Raw genomic sequence first — 24,129 nt, 5'->3', positions numbered from 1 at the left:
TTAACACCACATTTTCTTTGGCCCAGGGTCATAACCCTTATTTTTTCCTTTGCCCCTAAACGTGTGGCCTTTGTGACCCTTTGAAGACTGACCATGTTCCACCGTGTTGGCCTTTGCCGAAGCTTCAACTTAGCTTCCCTTATGTGCCAACCTGTTGTCTTCTTCAATTCTAGGTCTTCAATAGTCATCTCCTTTCGCTTATGCTTAAGGTAGTTCTTGAAATCCACCCAACTAGGTGAAAATTTTTTAACAATTGCCGCCACTTATAATGTTTCACTATGATTCATTTTTCAAACAGGATGTCACTATGAATAATTTGTAGCTCTTGAACTTGACTCATCAATGTCTTTGTGCCAGTATCTTCAATTTGGTACTCGTGTTCCAATAACTCCCATAATTCTTTGGCAGTCGGTACCTTGAAATACACGTTATACAAGGTATCCACAAGACCGTTCAACACATAGTTGCGGCACAGATACTTAGAGTCTTTCCACGCCTCAACAACACTCTTAGATTTAGCATCGGATGCCCCTTTAGCAATTTGAGGGGGAGACTCAGTCAAGAACCTCGCAAGGCTCAGAGTGGTTAAGTAAAACATCTTTTGTTGCCACATTTTGAAATTTAAACTAGAAACTTTCATGGCTTCTTAGCATGATTAGCAACAACCTAAGCTACTTGGGTACCAACTAATGGTCCCAAAGTGGTGGATGAAATTGTTCCCATAGTGGCAGATATAGGTCACATGGTGGTGGTTGAAGCAGCAACTTAGATATCCATTTATAAAACGAGACAGAACTAATCAGATATGTTGGTTTACAAAAAACAGAATACAAGGAATAATCCTTTCATACAAAGTTAACCAAAATTTTGAAAGATATAATTCGGTTTACAAAAAACCAAATAAAATATGTAATCTGTACTGAAATTACAATATAATTTTTTAAAAAACAAACAATATGAACGATGTTTCTGAAAATTTGTTTTAAGCTTGTAAGAAAACCGCTCACAAAATAAAAATAACAATTTTTTTTTAAATTCATTATGAAATAAAATACACTACAAAAAGGAAAATAAAAGTGCATACAGATTGCAAATGGAGATAAACAAAATAATAGAAAAAGGGAGAGACAAGTGTTAGTTGAGTAATTATGTTCAACAGAGGTTCTTAAAATAGATTACGGGGCACCCAGGTGACCCTGTCTGTCTCAAAGGGCACTACAATCTAAGCAAGCTGTACTGCGGGATTAGCCTAGCACCCGGAAAGGCTACATGAAACGAGAGTGTGTAGGTCAGAGAAGTTAGGAAATCGTCTGTGATTGTGTGTGGTTTTCGAAACATACAAATTTATGTGTATCTCAACAAGGCACAAATGCCTTGCATTTATACACAAGAAGAACCAACAAAAGTTAAAATTCAATCTCACAATTATTGTCTGAAATAAATTAATTATTACTAGTTGAATGCAATGTTCTTGAATTTAGTATTCTCAAATGACATGAATTCTTCGTAATTGTTGGAATTTGAGTGATCTTCCATTGGCCAAGCCACATACTCAAGACGCACCAAAAAATGGTAAATCAAAACGCCACATTGTCAGGTGTTCTGCAGTCTGCACCCTCCTGGTTGCCACTGGTTATGTCCTGGTACATATAAATACATTTTTATAAAGATTTCTACTTATAAACCAACTAAAAGTTTATCACATTTTCGTTTGTTGTAATGCTCCCTCAACACCTTAATTAATAACTCGAATTTATAATTATATTAAAATATTTTTTTTACAAAATTAATTTGTTTATTATTAGTATAAAGATGATGATCATTTAGGCGGGGGCAAGTAACGTAGGAAGGGCACGAGGTTTAGGCGACCTAAATGGGCAATGGGGTCCATGCCACCACTACCAAAATATAAACAAACAAAAACAAAGGACCCAATTCGTAAAGCAACCAAAGTAAAAGGACTAAAACTGGAAACTCACAAATGCGATTTTAAAGAACTGTCCAAGGCGTGCTCCCATGTGATTCCTACTCCCCCTTCCTTTATATCCCACCTCTATACATACGTCTCTATAATCCATTCATTTCAATCCTCCATTTGCTCTCACACCATTCCATACAGGTAATACATCGGTTTACTTTCAGTTTCAATCATCGATTTTGCTGTATTTTTTAAGAAAATTGTTGTTAGATGATTGTGTTATCGGTTTATTCATCGTTTGTGTTTGATGTTGCGGTATTTTTGAAGAAAATCTTTGCTAGATGATTGTGTTATCGCTTAATTTGTTGTTTATGATTGATTTTGCGGTATTTTTGAAGAAAATCGTTGCCAGATGATTGCGTTATCGCTTAATTTGTTGTTTATGATTGATTTTGCTGTAGTTTGAAGAAAATCGTTGTTAGATATCAGTTTAGCTGTCATTTATGATTGATTTTGCTGTAATTTTGAAGTAGATTATTATTGTGTTATCGGTTTATTCGTTGTTTATGATCGATTTTGCTGTAATTTTGAAGCAAATCGTTGTTAGATGATTGTAGTATCGGTTAATTGTTGTTTATGATTGATTTTGCTGTAAATTTGAAAAAAAAAAAATCGCTGCTAAACTATTGCGTTATCAGTTTATTCATCGTTTACGATTGATTTTGCTGTAAATTTGAAGAAAATCGTTGCTAGATGATTGTGTTATCGGTTAATTTGTTGTTAATGATTGATTTTGCTGTAATTTTGAATCAAATTGTTATGTTATCGTTGAGTTTTAACAATTTTGTTGCTATTCGATGTGGATAACTTTACGGAATCTATAATTTCCGTTTTCTGGTACAAATTTATTGATTCGAATTGATTCATATTTCTGACACATAGCTTTGAATCTACAGGAACTTATTATCATCATCATCGAGATTGAATCTATTTTATCTGTTTCATCCGTAATCGATCCGATCTGAAACAAACAACGGTTACCGAAACAAATTAACCGTTCATGACGTCATCAACAACTGTTCCGAATCCGATAACGAACAACGAAAATAGATCTCGTGATTCATCCAAACGGAGAAAACGGAAGAAATTTCAAATGCAAAATAATAATAATAATCGGAACTGTAACAATAACGACCAGATTTCCGGTACCGGTACCGTTACACCGTGGAAATCGGAAGTTCAACGGCAGATTTACAGCTCAAAGCTTCTGCAAGCTGTCCGTCACGTCCGTCAGAGCTCCATTACCGGAACCGTTAAATCTCCACGGCGTGGACGCGCCGTGCGTGAGGCGGCGGACCGGATTTTAGCCGCGACGGGTAAAGGCCGTACGCGGTGGAGCAGAGCGATATTGACGAACAAACTGAAACTGAAGTTTTTGAAGAGTAACCGGAGACAGAGAGGATTGGTGGCTACGGTTACCGGAAATAGCCGGTTGAAGAAGCCGAGAGTGAGTATATTGAGGCTGAAAACGAAAAACTTACCGGCGGTGCAACGGAAGTCACGTGTTCTCGGTGGATTAGTTCCCGGTTGCCGGAAACAACCGTTTCCGGTTGTGTTAGAAGAAGCGATTGATTATATACCGGCTCTTGAGATGCAGGTTAAAGCCATGGCTGAGCTTGTTCAGCTTCTTTCTGGCGCCGGCTCAAGCTCCGGCTCCGGTAATTTAGCTCAGCTTGGTTTTAGCCGGCCACCACCGAACTTGTGATATTGATATGTTTTTTTTTCTATTTTTTATTATTTACCATCTTTGTTTTTTACTTACCTTCTTTACCGTCTACGTCACTGTTAAAATACATTCTCTCCTTTTGATTTGTTATTTTCTTTTTTCGTTTTATTTTTTTTGGTTGGTCGTATAGAATTTAACCTTCCAAATCTCATTATTATCAAGAAATATATGTTGTTTTCTTGTTTAGGATGATGATGGTAATTTTTTTTATCTTAAAATCGAATAACATTCAAAACACATGATAAATTAATAACTATGGCAGAGCAGTGAATATGATATTGTTATACATATCAGACTAAACGCAGTAAGTAGTACCTCTTAAATCATGTTGTTTATATCATTTTTAGCTATATACTAACGAACCAATGGTTTTAATTATCCAGTGGCGAAGCTTGAGGTTTCCAACCGGAGGTAGAAAACGTATATATGTAAAAATTTCTATACGTAAACCACATACTCTCCACTACTGAGCGAAAAGTTTGGGGGTCGGCCGCCCCCTCCCGCCCCCACTATGCTGCGCCCCTGCTCTTATCAGGACTGCTTATGTGATAACAATGACAACTTTTCGAATTTTTGATGCATTATGATCGAACAAAACAGAATTAGGAAAGATAGTTTCTACATATTTGTAGTTCTAATGTAGTTTTATCTAAGATTGGGTGTGAAAACAATATATTTGTTTTTTTTTTATTCTTGTAAACAGGAATTATAAATATTAGTTCAATTTTGCTTGGATATAATTTATTTTGAAGAATAGATTAGATATAGCATTAAATGGAAGGAAATATAGATGTTAAATCCCAATCATTTAAAAGTTGATACCATTGAAGGACTGATTATAAACATGGAGATATTATGGTTAAAAAGAAGTTGTTTTGTTTTGTATTTTGGAAGGTAGTTGGAGGTGTAGATGGTGTTTTTTAGCAAAGAATAGATAGTGAAACATTAATGTATCTTCTGTGAATCCAAGTTTCCATAGTCAGAGATATGGGTAGTGGTATTCATGGGCCTTTTATTACCATGTGCCTCTTTTCCCTTTTCTCTTTTCTCTATCTTTCCTTGCTTTCCAAAAATGTTATTATATGGCAAAAAATTGAAATAAAATAAAATATATAAAGAATCTTTTTTTACAACCTGTACTAATAATAATAATATTTTTTTTAATGATGATTGTTCTTAAATTATAATATACTACTATCAATTTGTCTTACCATATAACTTCTAATCAATCATTGTAATATATATGATGTTAACATAAGCAGAACTACGTGGGTAGACTTAAGGTAAATCTATCATTCTATCTTTTGGTTGGTCTGTTTTTCAATAAATATGAGTATTTAGGTTGTGGGGGTGTGGGAACGGGGTCTGGGAGCACACGTGGTGCCGGCGTCGAAGGGGAACACCCCCCCCCCCCCCCACACACACACACTGAAATTCGCGTGGCCTTCGGTGGATTTCTCCCGATCTCCCTAATGTGTTGTGTGTCGTTGATGTGATTTGAAAGGTTTTGATTGGAGGGGAAGGGGAACACTACCTCCTTGAAGAGATGGAGAATGGTCAGGAATGATACAACCACACCCCACAGTCTTAACGTTGTCTGATATTTTGACGTCTTAAATTATCATAATGATGCTAAGTTTTATATTTGAATTGTAATTGAAATTTATAAATTAATGGTTTCCCCACCCAATGGACAAGTATCCATTTATATGCAACAAAAGGTAGATTTTTTTTAGAAGCAGAAACATGCTTGCCATTCTGTTACAAAATGTATCACAAACTACCATCTATCCAAAGGTGTAGTCTAGTGTAGTACATATGAAAATTTATGGTTACCATCCACTAGCATCTAGGTTATCTACTCAAGCTTTGTCTACCCTTGCAATACACTAATACCATATATATATCACACCCACCCAAGGTTTGCATGCTTTTTATATAAATTTTTAAAGTATTTTATTTTAAACTTCGGATTCACTTATGTTTTAGCTTTTTTATTAGTAATCAAATTGACCGATTAATTTAAAATAATGTGCTATTTATTATCATTAACTTTTATTTTTATTTAAAAAAAAGTTTCTTTTCGTGAATATCACAAGAAATACCACCCTAATACGCATATGTAATCATATATGCAAACTTGTTTCACATATGTGCAAGTTAATCTTTTACATATATGTAAACACAGTAACACACTACATATGTGTAAATAAACTATATATATATGTAAATGTTCTACAAATGTTCATGCTCTTCTATTTGATAAATCTTAAAAAAAGACCTGGTCTTGATTTTTTGAAATTGATTTGATATATCATATATGGAAGAAACGACAAACAGAGGAGAGAGTGGCAAGAAATTTCTAGGATTCTTCTTGTAACGAGGTTGTTTCATAAAAAACAAATGTTTTTTTTTCTATACCACCGTTAATGACCAATATAACTCAGCATCGTTCCATTTAATTATACTTAGAGTAAACTGCAATTTGTGTTCCTAAGGTTGATAGGCGGTGTCACATTGAGTCCCCACAGGAAGTTTTTGGATGCCTAATGTGACACACTTAACTACAAAATTTTCCTTAATTGGAATCTAGAAAACCTAAAACGATAAAACTTTACATATGTTACACTATTTTCCGTTTTAAACGATTCTTGGGCGAATTTAATTAAATGTATTATTTATTTGATTAACGAACTTTATAAAAGTTATTATTATTTATTAATTTAAAAATTAATAATAATAAAATATTAAATTCTATTGGTTTTGAATAAAACCTAACAATTATCCTTAAAAACCTTGAAACTAGGGGATAATACCTTGAGTTTTGGTTAAAATACAACTCCTGCACTTCCACCCTTCACAAAATTCGACTCATAACACCTTCACATCACACTCATTTAGCCAAATTTAACAAACCCAGCCCTTATCTCTCTTTAGTTGGAAAATCATTAAGCTTCACCATCATCCTTTTAAGTTTTCTCAAGAACAAAACATACAAGGTAAGATTCAAACCCTAACTTTGTTGTTTTGGTTTTCTAGAATAAATTCATGAACAAAACTGTAAATACACATAAATCTAGTGGTATAACATAAACAAGTCGTTAATTGGTTGTTATATGGATCAGAAATGTGAGTTTGATCATTAAAACAAGTTAAAAAAATCAAATCAACAACATCAGTTTTCGTAACAACTTATAAATCTGATATTGTTTTGATTGTAATGGAGTCATATGAACACCAAATCACTTGGTTCTTGAGTCTAAAATAGCCCATTATGAGACTCATAACTTGATCAATATTAGTTAAAAGGATTTGATTTTTTTACAGAATGTACTCCATTGAAGTGCCAAACCTTTTCCACTAGCATTGCCTTAGTTGAGTAAATATAGTTTTTTTTTTTAATAATTTTGGCGTAAATAGTCATAGAAAAATTACTATTTTCCCCTTGTGGTGATCTAGGATTTTTCATGATTTTTCTTTTTTTGTAAATATTTAGGTATAAATAAAATTACACAAAGATATGGGACATATATGAACGTCTCATAAAATTTTCAAAATTTAATTCAATTATTTACTATTTTAACAAAAATCCACAAAATTGGTCTAAAAATCAAATCCGAATTGAAGTTGCTGGAATGTTTTGTTAACATTCTAACTTGCTTCAAATTAACCTATTATGATATATATATATATGATGAAAAGGTATAATTAACATTATCCAACAATAACAATAACTTGAACCTTTAAGTGTGAGAATCGTTTACCAATTTTAACAATGCTTATCAGTTCATTTATCATAGTCCTTATACGCGAATCATGTTTGAAGCTTTCGCATAGGACAGATCCTTATCAAACTTAGTGAACTTATTTGGAGCTATCTTCGCAATCATTAACTTTGATCAAGCCAAATGTAGTAGGTTATAGCGCTATAGGTCTGACAAACCTATTTCCGTATGGATCTAGGGATGATTGAAACAACATTCATTTACAAATATTAACTTGTGGAGTTAAGTCTCAGTCACAAGGGTTGATTGTACACCATCATTTGTTTCCAATGTGTTTGTTTTTACAAGATTGTTTTAGATAAAAAATTGACATGCTAATTGCTTGACATATCTTTCATATGCAAAATCTATGTATGCTCACTAACCATTTATAGCTGACCCTTTTTATCTAAACATGTTTGAGGGAATAATGCATGAAGTCTTTTAAGCATTGAATCACATAGGAGCTGGAACTTAGTTTAAATTTTAATTAGGAACATCTGTTTTGTTTGATTGTGTGTTTTTCTGGATTGTTATTTGAATTGGTTTTTAATAAAATATTCAAACATTAATTGATCATGAGCTTGCGAACAATGTCGTTTTGCCTCGATGTTTCCACCATCGGCCGGAGTGTTTCCGTCAAATCCTTGGATCAAACAATCATCAAGGATGGCCGAAATCCAAACTTGGTGAGATACAAGAAAAACGAAAATTAGAAATATGAAGAACACCAAAAATAACTTTTAAACTCACACACGTTTCTATTACTATTGATTAGCAAAAACGTCTGGTATGAGTACACCAAAACCACCAAATCGCCTCCCTCTCCGATCCTCTAGAACTTCTGTAACTTGGAGGTCTCCACCCTAGTTTTTGAAACAAACTAGGTTTTATACTCTAGCAAGCCCATGCCCTACATGGGCTTCCCATGGGTCTGACTGGTCCACATTGCCTTAGGTATGGCCCAAATGACCTCTACAAGGTCCAAACCTAATATAAACTAATCTGTTAAAGCTCAGTTCGCAACCATAGCCCGTTACATATATTTGATACGTCAATCTTACACTTCTAAGATCTAACAACTTTATATAACCACTATTAACATATTCTTGATTAATACATTCTTGCAGTTTTCTTTAAAAGTCATAGATGATATATGCAAAAGTTATAAAGTTTTTAAACTTAATATCAACTAACACTTATAAATAGAGTCAATGAGGTAGTGGTGGAGTAGTTAGGGAAAGACTTGTGTTCTTTGTGACCCAGGTTTTACTCTCACTCTTCCCATTATTTTATGCGACATCAAGGTGAAGGGCGAATACGGGTGGCGCCGGTTCGTCTTGGATGGGAGATGAGGTTTTACCGATTATTCCACTGTCGCGCCTTCGGGCGGGTGGAGGTCGGGTTTCTGCGCATCTGAGAGAGCCAAGGGGCTTGCGGCGGTCGAATAGTTGACTTTTGTTACAGCGCCTAGTGTCACAGTGATTGACACGTCATTCCTCACGGTTAAAAAAAACACTTATAAATAGAATCATACGTGCAATAAATATTTGTTAGAGCATACATTTACTACACATGTAATAAATACTTAACGTTAAAACCATTAAAAACTCTTTATATTTATTAGAAAACTATGACTAGAGATTTTTGGAGTAAAAGATCATGTGGGTTGTTGGTGAACCCCACAACTCACTAGGCGGTTTCATGTGGGAATCATGTGCCCCTAAATGATAGTGGGCTTAGGTTCTTTTGTCATTGTTATAGGGAGTTGACCTTTATTACAGGTTCAATTCACTACCACACTATCACCTGGCTAAGTTTTATACCTTTTGTAAGGGCAAAGAAATTTTATTTTATTATTTTGAAAGGAAACTACTACAATTAATTAGAACAGCACAAAACCGGGCACAACTACACAAGAAGCTACATCAAAAGAAATTTACACCATCAATCCCAGTGGCGTAGTTAAGATTTTTTCTTACGGGTTTGGAAATTTTCAAAGGACGGACGATGGATTGTCTATCACTAAATTTCGGATTTTTCTACATATTCGATATTGAAATTTCTACGGGCGCGATGTTGAAATACACGTATATATAACACTAATTTTTTCTTTTGGTTCAGCCGTTCAGGTACGTTTCTATGTACTACGCCCTTAATCTATCCTAAGAGATTGACTTATTCTTATATAAAAAAAAAGAGCCGAAAGACTAGATATTAACAATAATATCTTCTATCTTGACTTCCTTGTGCTCAAACCTCTTCTTGTTTCTAACGACCCAAAGGAGCCAACATGGGCAGCTTTATGGTGTACAGGGATAATCATAGTACAGGACCTGTAATTTTAAGAGGCACGTGTTTTAAAAAAAGTCTGATATCTATATGTTAATTCTTTTTTAAATAATATATCTATACCAGTTTCAATATAGGCTTATTTACAAATCAATTTTTATAATTTAGAAGATGGACCATTGACATTATGTTTATAATGCCAATGGTCCGATGACTTCCGCCCTTAGTCGAAAATCTCAAGTTTCGCCACTGATTACCACTCCACCACCTCATTGGTGATTTTAACTCTTACTCTCTTAGTTTTAACTTAGAAAACACCTTCTAAACCCAATGGGTGTTCCGGGCCCATCCTCGGAAGTACGGCTGGCAATAGGTAACCTGCTAAGACACGATAACAGAAAAGTACACCATGTGATTTTTTACTTTTTTAAAAATAATTAAAATTTGAAAGTTAGGATCCATTATTTCTCCTTCTAGGTGCATAAAATATACATCTGTCTTGTAGACATTGGATATAAAGTAGTTAAACGAGTCGTATTCATGTTTAAAATTTTTATTGTTCGCGTTATCAGATACCTGTTAAACCTGCTAAGACACGATTTACCAGCCCTACTCGGAAGCATGAATCACTTTGACATCTGTTTGGCTACCCACATGTTTGCCACTACTTATTTGATGCGAATGTAGACCTCACAATATTATTAATTATTTTATAATGGACTAAGCTAAAAAGACAATAACTAAAATAATATTATTGAACACCTTGCTGATGTGTTGATGATCGATGATGGAGTAGGAATAAAGGGCAAAAGAGACAATGGGAAATTAGAAAATGCATCATAGTCGTACCGACTAAGATAGGTGTGAAATTAAGAGTATGGAAATGATGAACTTGTCACTTGTGCATCATATATTGAAGACAATGATATCAATAACGATCAGAAGAGGGCTCCTAAAAATACACGTGTTGTTGATCTAGGTGCACGTTTGGTAGCAACATTGACCAGAAGAGGATACATGCATTAATCGGTGTTTGTCTCAATTGCTGAGTATTATGTGTTTTATGTCAAAGACTTGATGCAAAACTACTATCAAGGCGGAGGTCTCACTGGAATCTGTCTTTCTATTTCTACAGGGTAGAGGTAAGGTTGTCTACATTACCCTCCTCAGACCTTACCTTAGCTTTGCTATTGATGGGATATAGTGAGTATGATGATGATGTTGATGATTACACAAGTCTTTTGGAACGAAATTAACTTAAAATCAAATTCTTGTCGGAATAAATGGATTGAAATCAAATGGATTGTTGAAAATCATCTACGACCGTACAAATCATTGTTCACTTTTCATCGTCTATGACAGTTTTATATACTAATTTTAAGTAACTATGAATGTGTTCTAAAAAATAAATACATCGAATTTACAACGTAGTGAAAACATTAACAAAATATGTGCAATAATGTATAAAGAGTACACCATGCTAAATTGCTCATAATCACAATAAAAGAAGCCCATAGATTCGAATGAACTTGTTTAAACACAACAGATGTTTATCCACCGTCTGTGGCCTAGTGGTAGAGAGGTTTGGGTTCTCCAACAGAGACCAAATTCAATCCTCGCTTGTGTCACTTTGATGGATTAGGCAATGATAGATAGAGCCTAACCTCCTTGCAGAGGTGCTAGGCTCTATCTTGAGCCCACACAGGTTTTCGTCCCACCGTGTATTACGCCAAAGAGTTCTGCTCTTGTGGTGGCACAATGACTACCAAGTGGCAGCCGGCGGTTTGGCTTCCCGGGAGAACTCCCAAGCCAAACTCTGAAGTCAGCGGGGACCTGGTTAAAACAACATAGTCGGACCGAAGTGGGGCAATGGTGCTCTCCAATTGAAAAAGTACGAAAGGCTAAAACAAAATGTCGTCGTTCGAAAATAACACAACACTCATTTAGAGAAACATAAATTAAAGAATGTTTACCAAGTTGGAAGCATGACATAACTAATTAACTATAGTGTTTTGTTCAAACAAGAATTGAATGCCAGTAAACTACCAAAAAAAAGGAACATTGAAATGACCAAACCAATGTTACTATTCTTATTTAACTAGCAATAAGACTCGCTCGCATTGCAGCGTGGGTACGTCGTAAACATCAAATTGATTAGTTCAAACGTTGTCTGATGCGTTAATCATATGAAAACGCATGTTTCGACGTATCCCATTGAACTCAATGTAACCTTTATAAGCTTTGCGATTGGATCAAAACATAAAGTAAATAATTATAACGTACAATCATAACATATTATATGTGACCCGACTCATACATAGAAAATGTAACACATGTAGCGGAAAAGTTGACACGTAAATTAAAAGAGATTAGTTAGAGCTTTTGAAAAAAGGGAAAAAAAAAAGAAACCCAGATTTGACTCCACTCGATTCGAAACAAATTTTACGAAACATTCATAAAATAAGCATGAAAACATATTATATTTGATCTGACTCGTTCCCCAAAAAAGTTTACGTTGAAACATACACCAACTTGAATTTATATCAAAATGTACATAAAAATATGTACGCAAAAATGGTTTATTTTATACGAAAACGTATTGTAGTTGATCTGACTCATTTTGAGAAAAATGTTTATGTCGAAACGTAGAGCAAAATCGAATTCATACCGACACATACATAAAAATATGCATGCAAAAATAGTTTTTTTAAGTAAAAAAGGTATAGGGGTTAACTCAAAACAAATTATTCATAAAAAACTTAATAGGTTAAATACGTTCGTAAAATCGTGCCAAGTAGCACCAATGCGACACCATTGCCAGCGACCACGAACATCAGAAAAGCATGTAAAAATAAAATAAATAAAAAAGGAATAAATGACACCGAACGAAAAACAGACGTAAAATTGTTGAACCACGCACGCCCGATGCATCATGTTAATGCGAAAAATTAGACCGTAACTTAAAACGTAGAAAAGAATAACTAAGTCGATCTAGGACCCTCGCGATGCGATGAACTTGTCAACCGGAGAAAAATAGACAATTGACGAAAAAATGTTGCACCACACACGCACGTTGCGGTGTGTTGACTCGCAAATTTAGAATGAAGTGTAAAATGAAAAACTTGCGAAATATAAAAGTACGAGGGACTAAAGTTGAATATAAAAAAAGTGTTTGTGTTAAATTGCAAAAGATGAAAAGCTTTGGGTTAAAAGTAAAAAATTTAAAGGGGTTAAAATGTAAAAGATAAAAAACTTTTAGATTGAAAGTGAATAATCAATTTTTTTTAACACCCTATGCATAAGATACAACAATATGAAGCAACCACATGTTGGTAATTTATAGTGTGGTAATTTTATTCTTTTGAGTGTCGTTGCCAATCTACATAGTTAGTGTTAGGACATGGATTTTATGCTAAGGATCATCTATTCTGAGACTGGGCATGGATCACGGATCCTTAACGGATAATGCAGGGAGTCTGAGGATCCAGGATCCTTACTATTGTTTATGTTTTTAACAATTGTCACGTTTTTAATGCTTATACACAGGTAATGGACGACATGGACTTAGTCTTTGCTGGAATCTCGTCGAATATGCTTCATATAGGCACGTGCTTGATGAAAAATAACCGTTTTGGAGAACATGGGTGACTTGCACATTTTTCGGAAAGTTAGTTACTTGATATTTTCTATCTTTAAAGGGGAAAATAAGCTCATTTTAGGCAGAAGTCGAATACAACACAAAAAAACACATAACTCTCTGATATTCGTTGGCGAAATACACACACTCACACTAGCAACCCATTGTATTGAGCTTGTTTTCTTCCGAAGTTGTACAAGGATCATTATTATTATTTTTGCAATACATTTGGTGATCGGTAGTTTCCATCACCTGAGGTTTTTTTATGCCGGAGATCATTCATTGATCAATGGCTTTTTCCTCGTATAAATCTCGGTGTTCATCGTTGATTTCATTTTCTATTCGTTCATACATTTGATCAACACAATAAGCACTCAACCTCACAAAAATCAGATTTTGTTACATTATATCCTTGTGTGATTTTTGACCAAAACAGTTAGCATGGTATTTAATTCGGCATATAATACTCTTTCACATAAGGCATAACCAGGTTCTTCTTTTATATTTGTGGCAAATATCATCTAGCTTTTACATTGAAACAATGACATCAACAATGCTATCATTGGCGGAACCAAATAGTAAAGATCGCTATCACACGATATCAATAAAAATTATATTACACTATAATGTCCAACACTTATTTTCATATATTACTTAGACAATGGAGGGGTGCCAAAGGAGGCACCTGGTCGAGGTGCCACTCGCGAACACTGGCGTAGAAAGTGACGTAGGGGAGAGGTGGGGGCGAACCACGAGCGTGAGAAGGAAAAAACAAGGCATTGGGGTGTATGGGATTCCCTCCACTGTTGAAGTTGACCGTTAGTATAAAAAAATATTTTTTTTAAACCTGTATAATCAACATTTTTAAATACAAAACCCAACACTTTTATTTCCTTCTAAAAATTGTATAAACCTATTTGCAAAAAAAAAATTATTTTTGTTTTAAAGTAATCATGTATTAAAGAGATGATTACAGACCCATGACCCATTATGGAGTTAGACCCATACATACAATTTGGGTCCGGCGGGTCAGAAATGCCTGCCCAATCACAATGGGTACCCGAAACACAACCCATGCCGAATCGCATACCGAAAGCACAACCCAAAATAAAACCACAAGTGGCATCGAAAAAAGATCCCACGAGAAAAAAACAAGTTAGTTCATGATTCGTATTGGTGCAATGTAAAGCAACACGTTGGACGATCAAGGAAGTGTGCGTTTTAGCTCGAGCATGGGGTGTCTCGGATTATAGAAGGATCAGTAACATTTATTTATTTATTTAGATATAATATTTACTTTTTTAATAATTAAGAACTAACATTTACCTTTTTTTTATTTTTTTACATTAATTTTTTCTTTTTATTGTAGTATTATAGCGAATACTCAAACCAAAACCAAATTTTGGGCATCAATTCAAACATTTTATTATACTTTGGGGACTGAATCTTGTACTGGGTCATTGGTTGAATTCAAATTTTATTTTTTTCTTTTTTTTTTACAGCTTATCTTGTGACGAGTTTCAAAAAGAGATGGGGGTCTCATCTTCTCAAAGGCCGGTTTGGAAGATTTTGAAAAAGTCAACCAATTGACACTTGGTAGCGATGATGGGTGTTGGACCATTATTAAAACGGACGGAAACATCTTCGTTCAATGAGAATAGCTCGTCCCAAGATAGCTTTGATGCCCGTACAAGCTTCGATCTTAACAACAAGGAAGATGAATTAGATATCAACGAGGAACTACCACGCCGATCTACGTTTCCTTTGCTAGAGATCTAATGAAGTACCATAGTCCGTCGAATGGTATACGAGAATAGTGGTGCACAAATCGGGTTTTTTTAAAAACCGGGTTTCGGGTAGGATCGGGTTCGGGTAGGATCGGGTTTTAAAAAATCGGGTTTTTTTTAAAACCGGGTCGGGTCCGGGTCCGGGTTTTCTACCAAAAATGTATACCCTATATACCCGGGTTCGGGTAGGGTTCGGGTCGGGTTTTATAAAACCCGGGTATTATAATACCCTATTTCCGGGTTCGGGTCCGGTTCGGGTATTCATCGGGTAGGGTTCGGGTATGCATCGGGTTGGGAAAAAACCCGCACCGGGTATTAAAAAACCCGCATCGGGTTGGGAAAAAACCGCATCGGGTAGTGCGGTTGTGGCTGGAGAAGGCTAGACGAGTGATGCAAGTGGCTGGAGAAGGCTAGACGAGTGATGCAGGTGGCTCAAGCAATTGCATGTTGAGCCGAAAAAAATCAAATGAGAACAACCAGGACCAGCCATGCATTATCACGAGATTTAGTGGGGTTTTGGTTTAGTTCTTTTGGGCTTTGAAAAGAAATATGTGGATTACATAATTTTGTTTATCATAAGAACTAGAAACCTAATACTTAAACAAGATTCATTACATCAAAGTGCATACATAATTTTGTAAAATCATAAGAACTAGAAGTCTTAACGCATACATAATTAAACAAGATTACATCAAAATCGGGTTTTTTTAAACCGGGTTTCGGGTATAAACCGGGTTTCGGGTATAAACCGGGTTTCGGGTATAAACCGGTTCCGGGTTCGGGTTCGGGTATTTATAAAACCGGGTTTCGGGTATAAACCGGGTATAAAAAAAACCGGTTCCGGGTTCGGGTTTTAGATCAAATATGCATACCCGGTCCCTACCCTACGGGTAGGGTCGGGTTCGGGTATAAAAAACCCGGGTTTTATAATACCCGGTTCCGGGTTTTTTTTTCGGGTCCGGGTCCGGGTTCGGGTTTTTTGTGCACCACTATACGAGAAGAATGGTATGGTCGCTCATACTTGTATGAAAATGGGACTGAGTCTCCTGAGCACCTCCTTTATTCCTGCCTTGTTGCATCTGTCATTTGGCAACAGGTTAGCTAGGAGAGTCGTATCTCGTCTATCTATGCATACTCGGTTAAGGATCTTTTGGAGATTCACTCGCATGTTAGTGGCGATGAAGAGGTCAGAGTGTCTGTGCATGGGATTATTATGGTTGGCGTCTCTGAAAATTCATACACCTTGTTCGAGCTCGAAAATATGTGCCCTTTACGCCTTAATGATAAACAATCCAATTACTATTTTTTTAACGGCCAACTAAATCACGGATAAGCATCTCGGGATGCCCTCAATCGAGCAAATGCATCCCCTCCTCCATAACAATCAGAGTTGGATGCATACCCGAGCCACCAAGCCACCAGTTCCGGGGAAAACCCGCCCGCCCGAAGGCCCACTGTGGTAAAACCCGGTTCGGCTCGGTTTCAAACTGACGACCTCCAGAGAGGCCTAGTTTTAAACTTCATTGTCACCACCAATGTCCTTTAAAGTGATGCTAGTGGGAGATGAACTTGAGACCTCAATGAAAGAAACCAAGTGAGTAATTATTAGACCAACTTGTCAGGACAATACAATTACTATTTAAACCATAAAAAAATAGGCTCACTAAAAGTTGAGACGTTTGAAACCTGTTTTCAAGATGTTCACAATTTTCAACCCTGTTATATACAACCTTTTCTTCTTCTTCACCATATCCACTACCCCATTAGTGTTCACAACTTCAAAAAATGGGCAGACCTCCTGAAAATTATTTTTCGAATTCAACAAACGGGTTTAAGAAGTCATCTACAACGGACACAGATCTCCTCTGATTTCATCGGATGTGATCGGATTTCCCCTTCCACGTGCTCTGCGGGGTCGATTGGGTTCAAGAACTCATCTATAACGGACACGTGAAGGGTCTAACGGGTTGTTCGGCACATGACGGTTCTGCCCTTTTAGGGTGGTTGATGAGACCCCGGCTAACACATTGGTGAGACCAATGTGTTTGCCAGGTCCTCTAACATCACCGAAGCTGCAGAACCGTTGAAGAAAATGTCAATGATGTGCACAAAATGCAACATATAAATTACATCAATTGTGGCATAAAACTAACTCTTTTTTAGTACTAATGTTGGAAAAAGTGTGTTTTTGTCTTCCTTTTATATTTTCAGGATTAAATGAACTCAAATGAACAAAAGAAGCAAAAAGACAGCCAAATCTAACATAAATACAAGAAAAGGGACAAACATGGCATGCCCGACCCCCCGACAGCATCTTCCAAAGCAAAAAAAAAAAAAGAAAAGAAAAAAAGAGAACAGAAGGCTGAACATGCCCCGTGCTCACTGAGCACGGGGGTGTGCCCAAGTGTCAGCAGAAAAGACAAAGTTGTAGAAGCTTCTATCGCCCACCACGAGGTTGTGCTCAGCGGACACGGGGCCGTGGTCAACTCTAAGATTCGCAGAATCTAGGGAAATCTTGATAGTATAGATACGCTTCTGCACACGGGGTCGTGCTCAGCGGACACGGGGGCGTGGTCAACTAATGCAGACAAACTGCAATTAATGAAGAAAGAGAAGGAGGATGGACACGGGGCCGTGCCCGAGCTGCTGTTCAGGCTATAAATAGGGGTGCTTGCCTCATTTGCAAACCATCCCTTGGCACACCACCTCTCTCACACTTTACCCACCACCCACCACCATCATAACACCATCATCCACCACCATCATCCATCATCCATCATCCATCACAGAGTGTGTGAGTCGTCTCAGGATCCAAGATTGATCGTAAGAGTTCTTGACAATCAAAGGCCATGTTTGCCTAAGTCTCTTACATCACTTGGTGAAGACAAGTGTTTAGTGTAATACTTTTTATTTTTAATCTTTTCGCACTTTTTATTTGGTTATGTATTAATGACATTAATAACTAGTTTCTTATGTTGAAGGTGATTCTTCCTTATCGTTTGTCCGTGGTGTCTTGGCATTATTTTACTGTCTATATAAAATAAAAGATTTTCACCATTCATATCTCCACGGTCTATATGGAGATATGTTGGCTACCTGGTCGGGGGTTAAGGGAACGGTTTGGTAAGAGTCTTGCCATTGTTCAGTGTATAGATCCTGCAAAGGACCTGGGTCAAATTTAGTAGGACCTCCTTCAATACCCATCGTTATTGGATGGCGGGTGTCCAAACTCTTTGATCCCCTCATAAGTAAGCTACTATTAAAACTTTAACCCGGCTACTTAGGACTGTATCCCTGCTGACTCAGACTACTTAGCCGAGGGTAACATCACCTTCAAAAGAGGGGCCTACCACATTATGCATTAATAACTTAATTAATTATCTTTCAATAATCCGACCCTTTAGGATTGTATCCTTACTGACTCAAACTACTGGGTTGAGGGTAACATCACCTTCAAAAGAGGGGCCTACTACAATAACTAAGATAATCTCTTAAAAAGTGAAAAAGTACGGAAATAATCAAAGGTTACACTACACACGGGTCGGATCCAAGTGATTCATCTTGTCTATCTGTTTTTAGTTTTATTTTATTTTTCAGCATTTTAGTTAGTTTTATTTTTCTAGTTTAAAAACCTTTTTCTAACTTTTGATTTGATTAGACGTTGAGGATAAACCGGTACTAAAAGCTCTTGTGTCCTTGGACGACCTCGGTATCTTACCAACACTATACTACGTCCACGATGGGTGCACTTGCCCATATGTGTGTTTAGTGTTAGTAAATATCGTGTTTTATAAATTTAAAACTTGGCTAAAAAGTGTAAAAGGGCTTAAAATATAACTAAAATTATATACACACCCACACACATCAAGTTTTTGGCGCCGTTGCTGGGGACACAAGGATTTTAAGAAAGTTAGGAATCAATGGCCTAATCGTTTTTCTAATTTTCCTGTTTTTTTAGGGTTTTCTTAATTTTTCAGCTTCTGCAGAACTCAGCACGGGCCGTGCCCGCTGAACACGCCCCGTGCCCAATCTTTGGAACTGGCAATCCTGTTTTAAGTCAGACAGTAAGCTGAACACGGGGCCGTGCCCAATCAACACGCTCCGTGCCCAAGTTTCAGTTACTGAAAACAGAACCGTAAGATCCCGACGGTTGGTAATTTCTGGCACAAACATGAGTGATACTGATATTTTTTACTTTCAGCACTCTTATAGTACGTGGTGTCAAATATGTGGTGGCTCTCATAAAGAATTAGAATGTTATTTTCTAAATTATAAGCCACATTATATAGACCCATTGTTTTCTTGTAGCCTTAAGAGGGGTGAAAGTAAAAATAATCCCTATCTCTCCCTCGGATGCTCTCAACCGGACCTTCTAGGAGAAATGCTTCTTGATGAACTATTTCAATTAGAAGATCTAATTCTTAATTGGTTAAAAGAACTTAAGATGGATTTCATTGATTCATCTCAAGACGATACCCAAGAAGAATTGTTGGGATCGCATTCGAATAAAAACAACTTCGTTGTTCCCGATGTTACCTTTAACTCTAGCGAAGACATGGGCGATAGTCGTCCCTATGCCGATTGTGCCGTGAAGGACTCTCCATCGACTTCGTTCGGTGCATACATAGACCTGAGCGATTCGGCATACACCTTCTTTAACGAGAGCCCGGAAAAGGGTTGGACTTGTCCACCTACATTTAGCATAGGAATCACCCTCACCAACAACCTCTTGCGTTCTCGTCTTAATCTAGAGCAATTAAGGTATCATAGGCACTTTGGGGTTGTTCCATCCAGTAAGGAATCGCCCAATACGGATAAGTTCCTTAGAAATAGACAAACTTTATAAACAACCTCTTGACACGGGGCCGTGCCCAGGTCAACACGCCCCCGTGTCCACCAATAGATTCCTTTCTGACTTTTTGTCAGAAAACGGACAAAATGTGTCAGGATCCCGTCTGCACACGGGGTCGTGTCCAGCCGACACGGGGCCATGTGCAGCGTGATGTCGTTTTCTATAAATGCAGCCAATAATCCTGCACATTTGGACCATCCAGGGACAGAGATTTGAGGGGATCTTCTCACATACCATCCTAGATATTTTCTAAAAGAAGGTTCTAACAACCATCTTGTCATTTCCTCTTTTATCCATTACCTTCTTCTTCATCTTTCTTGCCTCAACACCTCCATTGAAGCTTGAGATCACCATGATTCCAAGCTTTATTGTGATGTTTCTTGAGTTTTTGTTCAAGGAATCTTGTTAAAAATAAGTTGTATAACATTGTTTTAAGTTATTACTGCTAAAAAATGCTTCATAAGTTGGAAAAATAATTTGAAACTTCAAGATTCCTTGTTCCAAAAATCTGCAGAAAGGTGAACACGGGGCCGTGCTCATTGAGCATGGGGCCGTGTCCGCAGGTACTGTTTCATTAAAATAAACTCTTCTCCATTTATTTTCATAGAATGTCAAGCCAAAACAGTGGAACATCTTCTGCGCACTCCAGAAACAGTCGAAGGGAAAGAAGGTCTTCAATTGAAGCAACTCTCGTACCCTACGTAATGGCATTACGTGAAGCTCTTGACGAGATGACTTTGGTAGAGGAGGTCCTTATAGACCGTATTAATTATCTTACGGTGGGGTTGGAAAACAGTTTTCAACAAATTAACCTCTTGCACCAGAGGTTAAACATTCTTGTAACACCTCCCATGGAAGCCAATCCTCCCTCAAGAGGGTTGGAACCTAGCACTTGGAGTCAACAATCCTACCGGATGGGATGACGTTCCAGCGGAGCCCCCTCTTGAAGATCTACAAGAAGTCCCGGTGGAGGTTGCACCCCCTCAAACCGATGCAAATGAGCCCACCTTTCTTCTCCCAAGGGAGATAGAGGAATGGCTCGCCGACATGTGAGGGACCCATGCCCGAAGAAAGAAGTTCTTCCAGGCCGGATCCAACCGAGAAAATTATCTTTTCGGAAATTTTGCTAATAGAATAAATTTTAGGCTGGAACTTCTTGGTTTAAACTTCTTGTGCTTCGTTTGACCTATTTATCTAAAATATTAACTTATTAGGATTATTATGTAATTCTCTCTATGTTTTAATGAATGATGGTTTTAGTTAATTTGGTGTTTGGATGATGTTGTAATGGATAAAACACACTCGGGATGGTGAAGGATACCAAGGGAAACTTGAACCAGCACCCCATGCACAAAAACAGAGCCATCCGACAAATTTTCTTCATTACAGCAAGTTCAGCACGGGCTGTGCTCGCCCAACACGGCCCCGTGCTGCACAATCTGCAAGAAATGCGCAGTTCAGGTAACTGGACACGGGGCGTGCTCACTGAACACGCCCGCGTACCCAGGCTTCTGTTTCTTTTTACAAACTTCTGTTACTGGCGATCTGAACACGGGGCCGTGCCCGGACACCACGGGGTCGTGTCCAGACGCCCAGTAACATAAATTTTGCTTTTTCACACCTTTTTACACATTCAATCAACCTAAAAACTTATTTTTAGGACACATTGAGAACAATGTGTAATTTAAGTGTGGGGGGGGGGATGCCAAAACCTTGAATCTTGCAAGTCCTAATTACAAGCCTTACACAAAACTCTATTGGAACCGTTAATCACCCCAATTTTTTTTCAAAAATTTTCAATTTTTTTTACTTGTCTAGGTTTAAATTGGGAATTTCAAGTTCTTAAAAATGTTATATTTTTACAAATTTACAACCGATAGCGTCGTGATAAAAAGAACCAACATAAGAAAATTATGAAACGGCATGACAAGTTTAGTTAAAATTTGATTATATATACTTGATCACATAAAAACCCATTCCCACAAAAAGTGAGTTTTGTGCCTTTATTGAGCATACAAATACTTATCTTTAAAATAAATGCTCATTTTTCGTTTCTTGTGTGAATAGCCGCTTGGTTCTTACAACTCTAGAACTTGCCACGACGATACATTCCCGGTCCTTACCAACTTAAACCCGAGTAAGTAAATGATTGAGGCATTAGGACTAACCTTTTTTATTTCTACACCATTATTTTTCTTTTTTTTTTACCAACTACCCAAAATCCCCCATAGTTAACCCCTTTAAGCCTAAACCTTTTCATTTCTTAACTCAAAACAAAAACCCTTTTACCCACCAAAACCCTTATTCATTTTAAACCCTTTATTTTAGTAACAAGGCTCGGTTTTTCTTATGACTTGCTTAAAAAGAAAAATTTTGATGATGAAGCCAAAAGAAATAAACAAACAAGTTTATCAAAAAGAACTTTGTTTGAAAGAAATGCTTCATCAAAATAAAAAGTTACAAAATAACAGTAAGTCTTACGGAAACCGACGCTTTTTACGCCTTTCGCCCTGTTACTAACACTAACCCAACCACCCACCTTTAGCCCAAGCCTAACCCTTCACCCCAAAAGTCCTCTTGATATTTTACAAAGGTGTATAGTTAAAAAGGAGGAGGATTGATTGCCTGGCAAGCTTCTGGTATGAGTAAGTTGCATGCCGCTCTCGGGTGATTCACTAAAATACATCTTCGGTCCACTGTTGAGTGATCCCCCGTGAGGTATGTGAACTTGTATATAAACGGAATTGTAAAAAGGCATGTTATGCCCTAATAAGTAATTTTATCTTATGTAATGTTTTAAATAAATCATGACGAATAGGATTGTAAATAAACAAAAATAAAACTTAATAAAGAATCTTGGAAATCCCGACACTCTATGACAAGCCCAAAAACCTTCTCTTCTACCCATTCAATTTGGTAGTATAAAGCCACATTATAAAGAGTTTTGCTTGAGGACAAGCAAAGATTCAAGTGAGGGGGCATTTGATGTGCACAAAATGCAACATATAAATTACATCAGTTGTGGCATAAAACTAGCCATTTTTTAGTACTAATGTTGGAAAAAGTGTGTTTTTGTCTTCCTCTTGTATTTTCAGGATTAAATGAGCTCAAATGAACAAAAGAAGAAAAAAGGCATCCAAATTTAACATAAATACAAGAAAAGGGACAAACGTGGCATGCCCGACCCCCCGACAACATCTTCCCAAGCAAAAACAAGAGAACAGAAGGTTGAACACGCCCCGTGCTCACTGAGCACGGGGGTGTGCCCAAGTGTCAGCAAAAAAGACAAAGTTGTAGAAGCTTCTATCGCCCACCACGGGGTCGTGCTCAGCGGACACGGGGCCGTTATCAACTCTAAGATTCTTAGAATCTAGGGAAATCTTGATGGTACAAATACGCTTCTGCACACGAGGTCGTGCTCAGCGGACACGGGGGCGTGGTCAACTAATGCAGACAAACTGCAATTAATGAAGAAAGAGAAGGAGGATGGACACGGGCCGTGCCCAATGGACACGGGGCTGTGCCCGAGCTGCTGTTCAGGCTATAAATAGGGTTGCTTGGCTCATTTGCAAACCATCCCTTGGCACACCACCTCTCTCACACTTCACCCACCACCCACCACCATCATCCACCACCATCATCCATCATTCATCATAGAGTGTGAGAGTCGTCTCAGGATCCAAGATCGATCGTAAGAGTTCTTGACAATCAAAGGCCATGTTTGCCTAAGTCTCTTACATCACTTGGTGAAGACAAGTGTTTAGTGTAATACTTTTTATTTTTAATCTTTTCGCACTTTTTATTTGGTTATGTACTAATGACTTTAATAACTAGTTTCTTATGTTGAAGGTGATTCTTCCTTATCGTTTGTCCGTGGTGTCTTAGCATTATTTTCCTGTCTATATAAAATAAAAGATTTTCACCATTCATATCTCCACGGTCTATATGGAGATATGTTGGCTACCTGGCCAGGGGTTAAGGGAACAGTTTGGTAAGAGTCTTGCCATTGTTCAGTGTATAGATCCTACAAAGGACCTGGGTCAAATTTAGTAGGACCTCCTTCAATACCCACCGTTATGGCAGGGGTCTAAAC

General features: G+C 37.2%; 1 protein-coding gene across 1 annotated transcript; it reads left to right on the top strand.

Annotated features, from left to right (window-relative positions):
• Window positions 1-1,834: 1,834 nt before the first annotated feature.
• Window positions 1,835-3,888, top strand: LOC110897945 (transcription factor bHLH148). The gene is made up of 2 exons (XM_022144681.2): window positions 1,835-2,119; window positions 2,875-3,888. The coding sequence occupies exon 2, from the start codon at window positions 2,979-2,981 to the stop codon at window positions 3,681-3,683; it is 705 nt and encodes a 234-aa protein (XP_022000373.1). The 5' UTR covers window positions 1,835-2,119; window positions 2,875-2,978; the 3' UTR covers window positions 3,684-3,888.
• Window positions 3,889-24,129: the final 20,241 nt, after the last annotated feature.

The sequence above is a fragment of the Helianthus annuus genome, chromosome 13 (genome assembly GCF_002127325.2).
Source record: "Helianthus annuus cultivar XRQ/B chromosome 13, HanXRQr2.0-SUNRISE, whole genome shotgun sequence".
Classification (NCBI taxonomy): domain Eukaryota; kingdom Viridiplantae; phylum Streptophyta; class Magnoliopsida; order Asterales; family Asteraceae; genus Helianthus; species Helianthus annuus.
This window is presented reverse-complemented; position numbering and strand designations above follow the sequence as displayed.

Excerpts from the sequence above, each read along its gene's own strand:
- LOC110897945 (XM_022144681.2), top strand. The coding sequence starts at position 2,979 with ATGACGTCATCAACAACTGTTCCGAATCCGATAACGAACAACGAAAAT.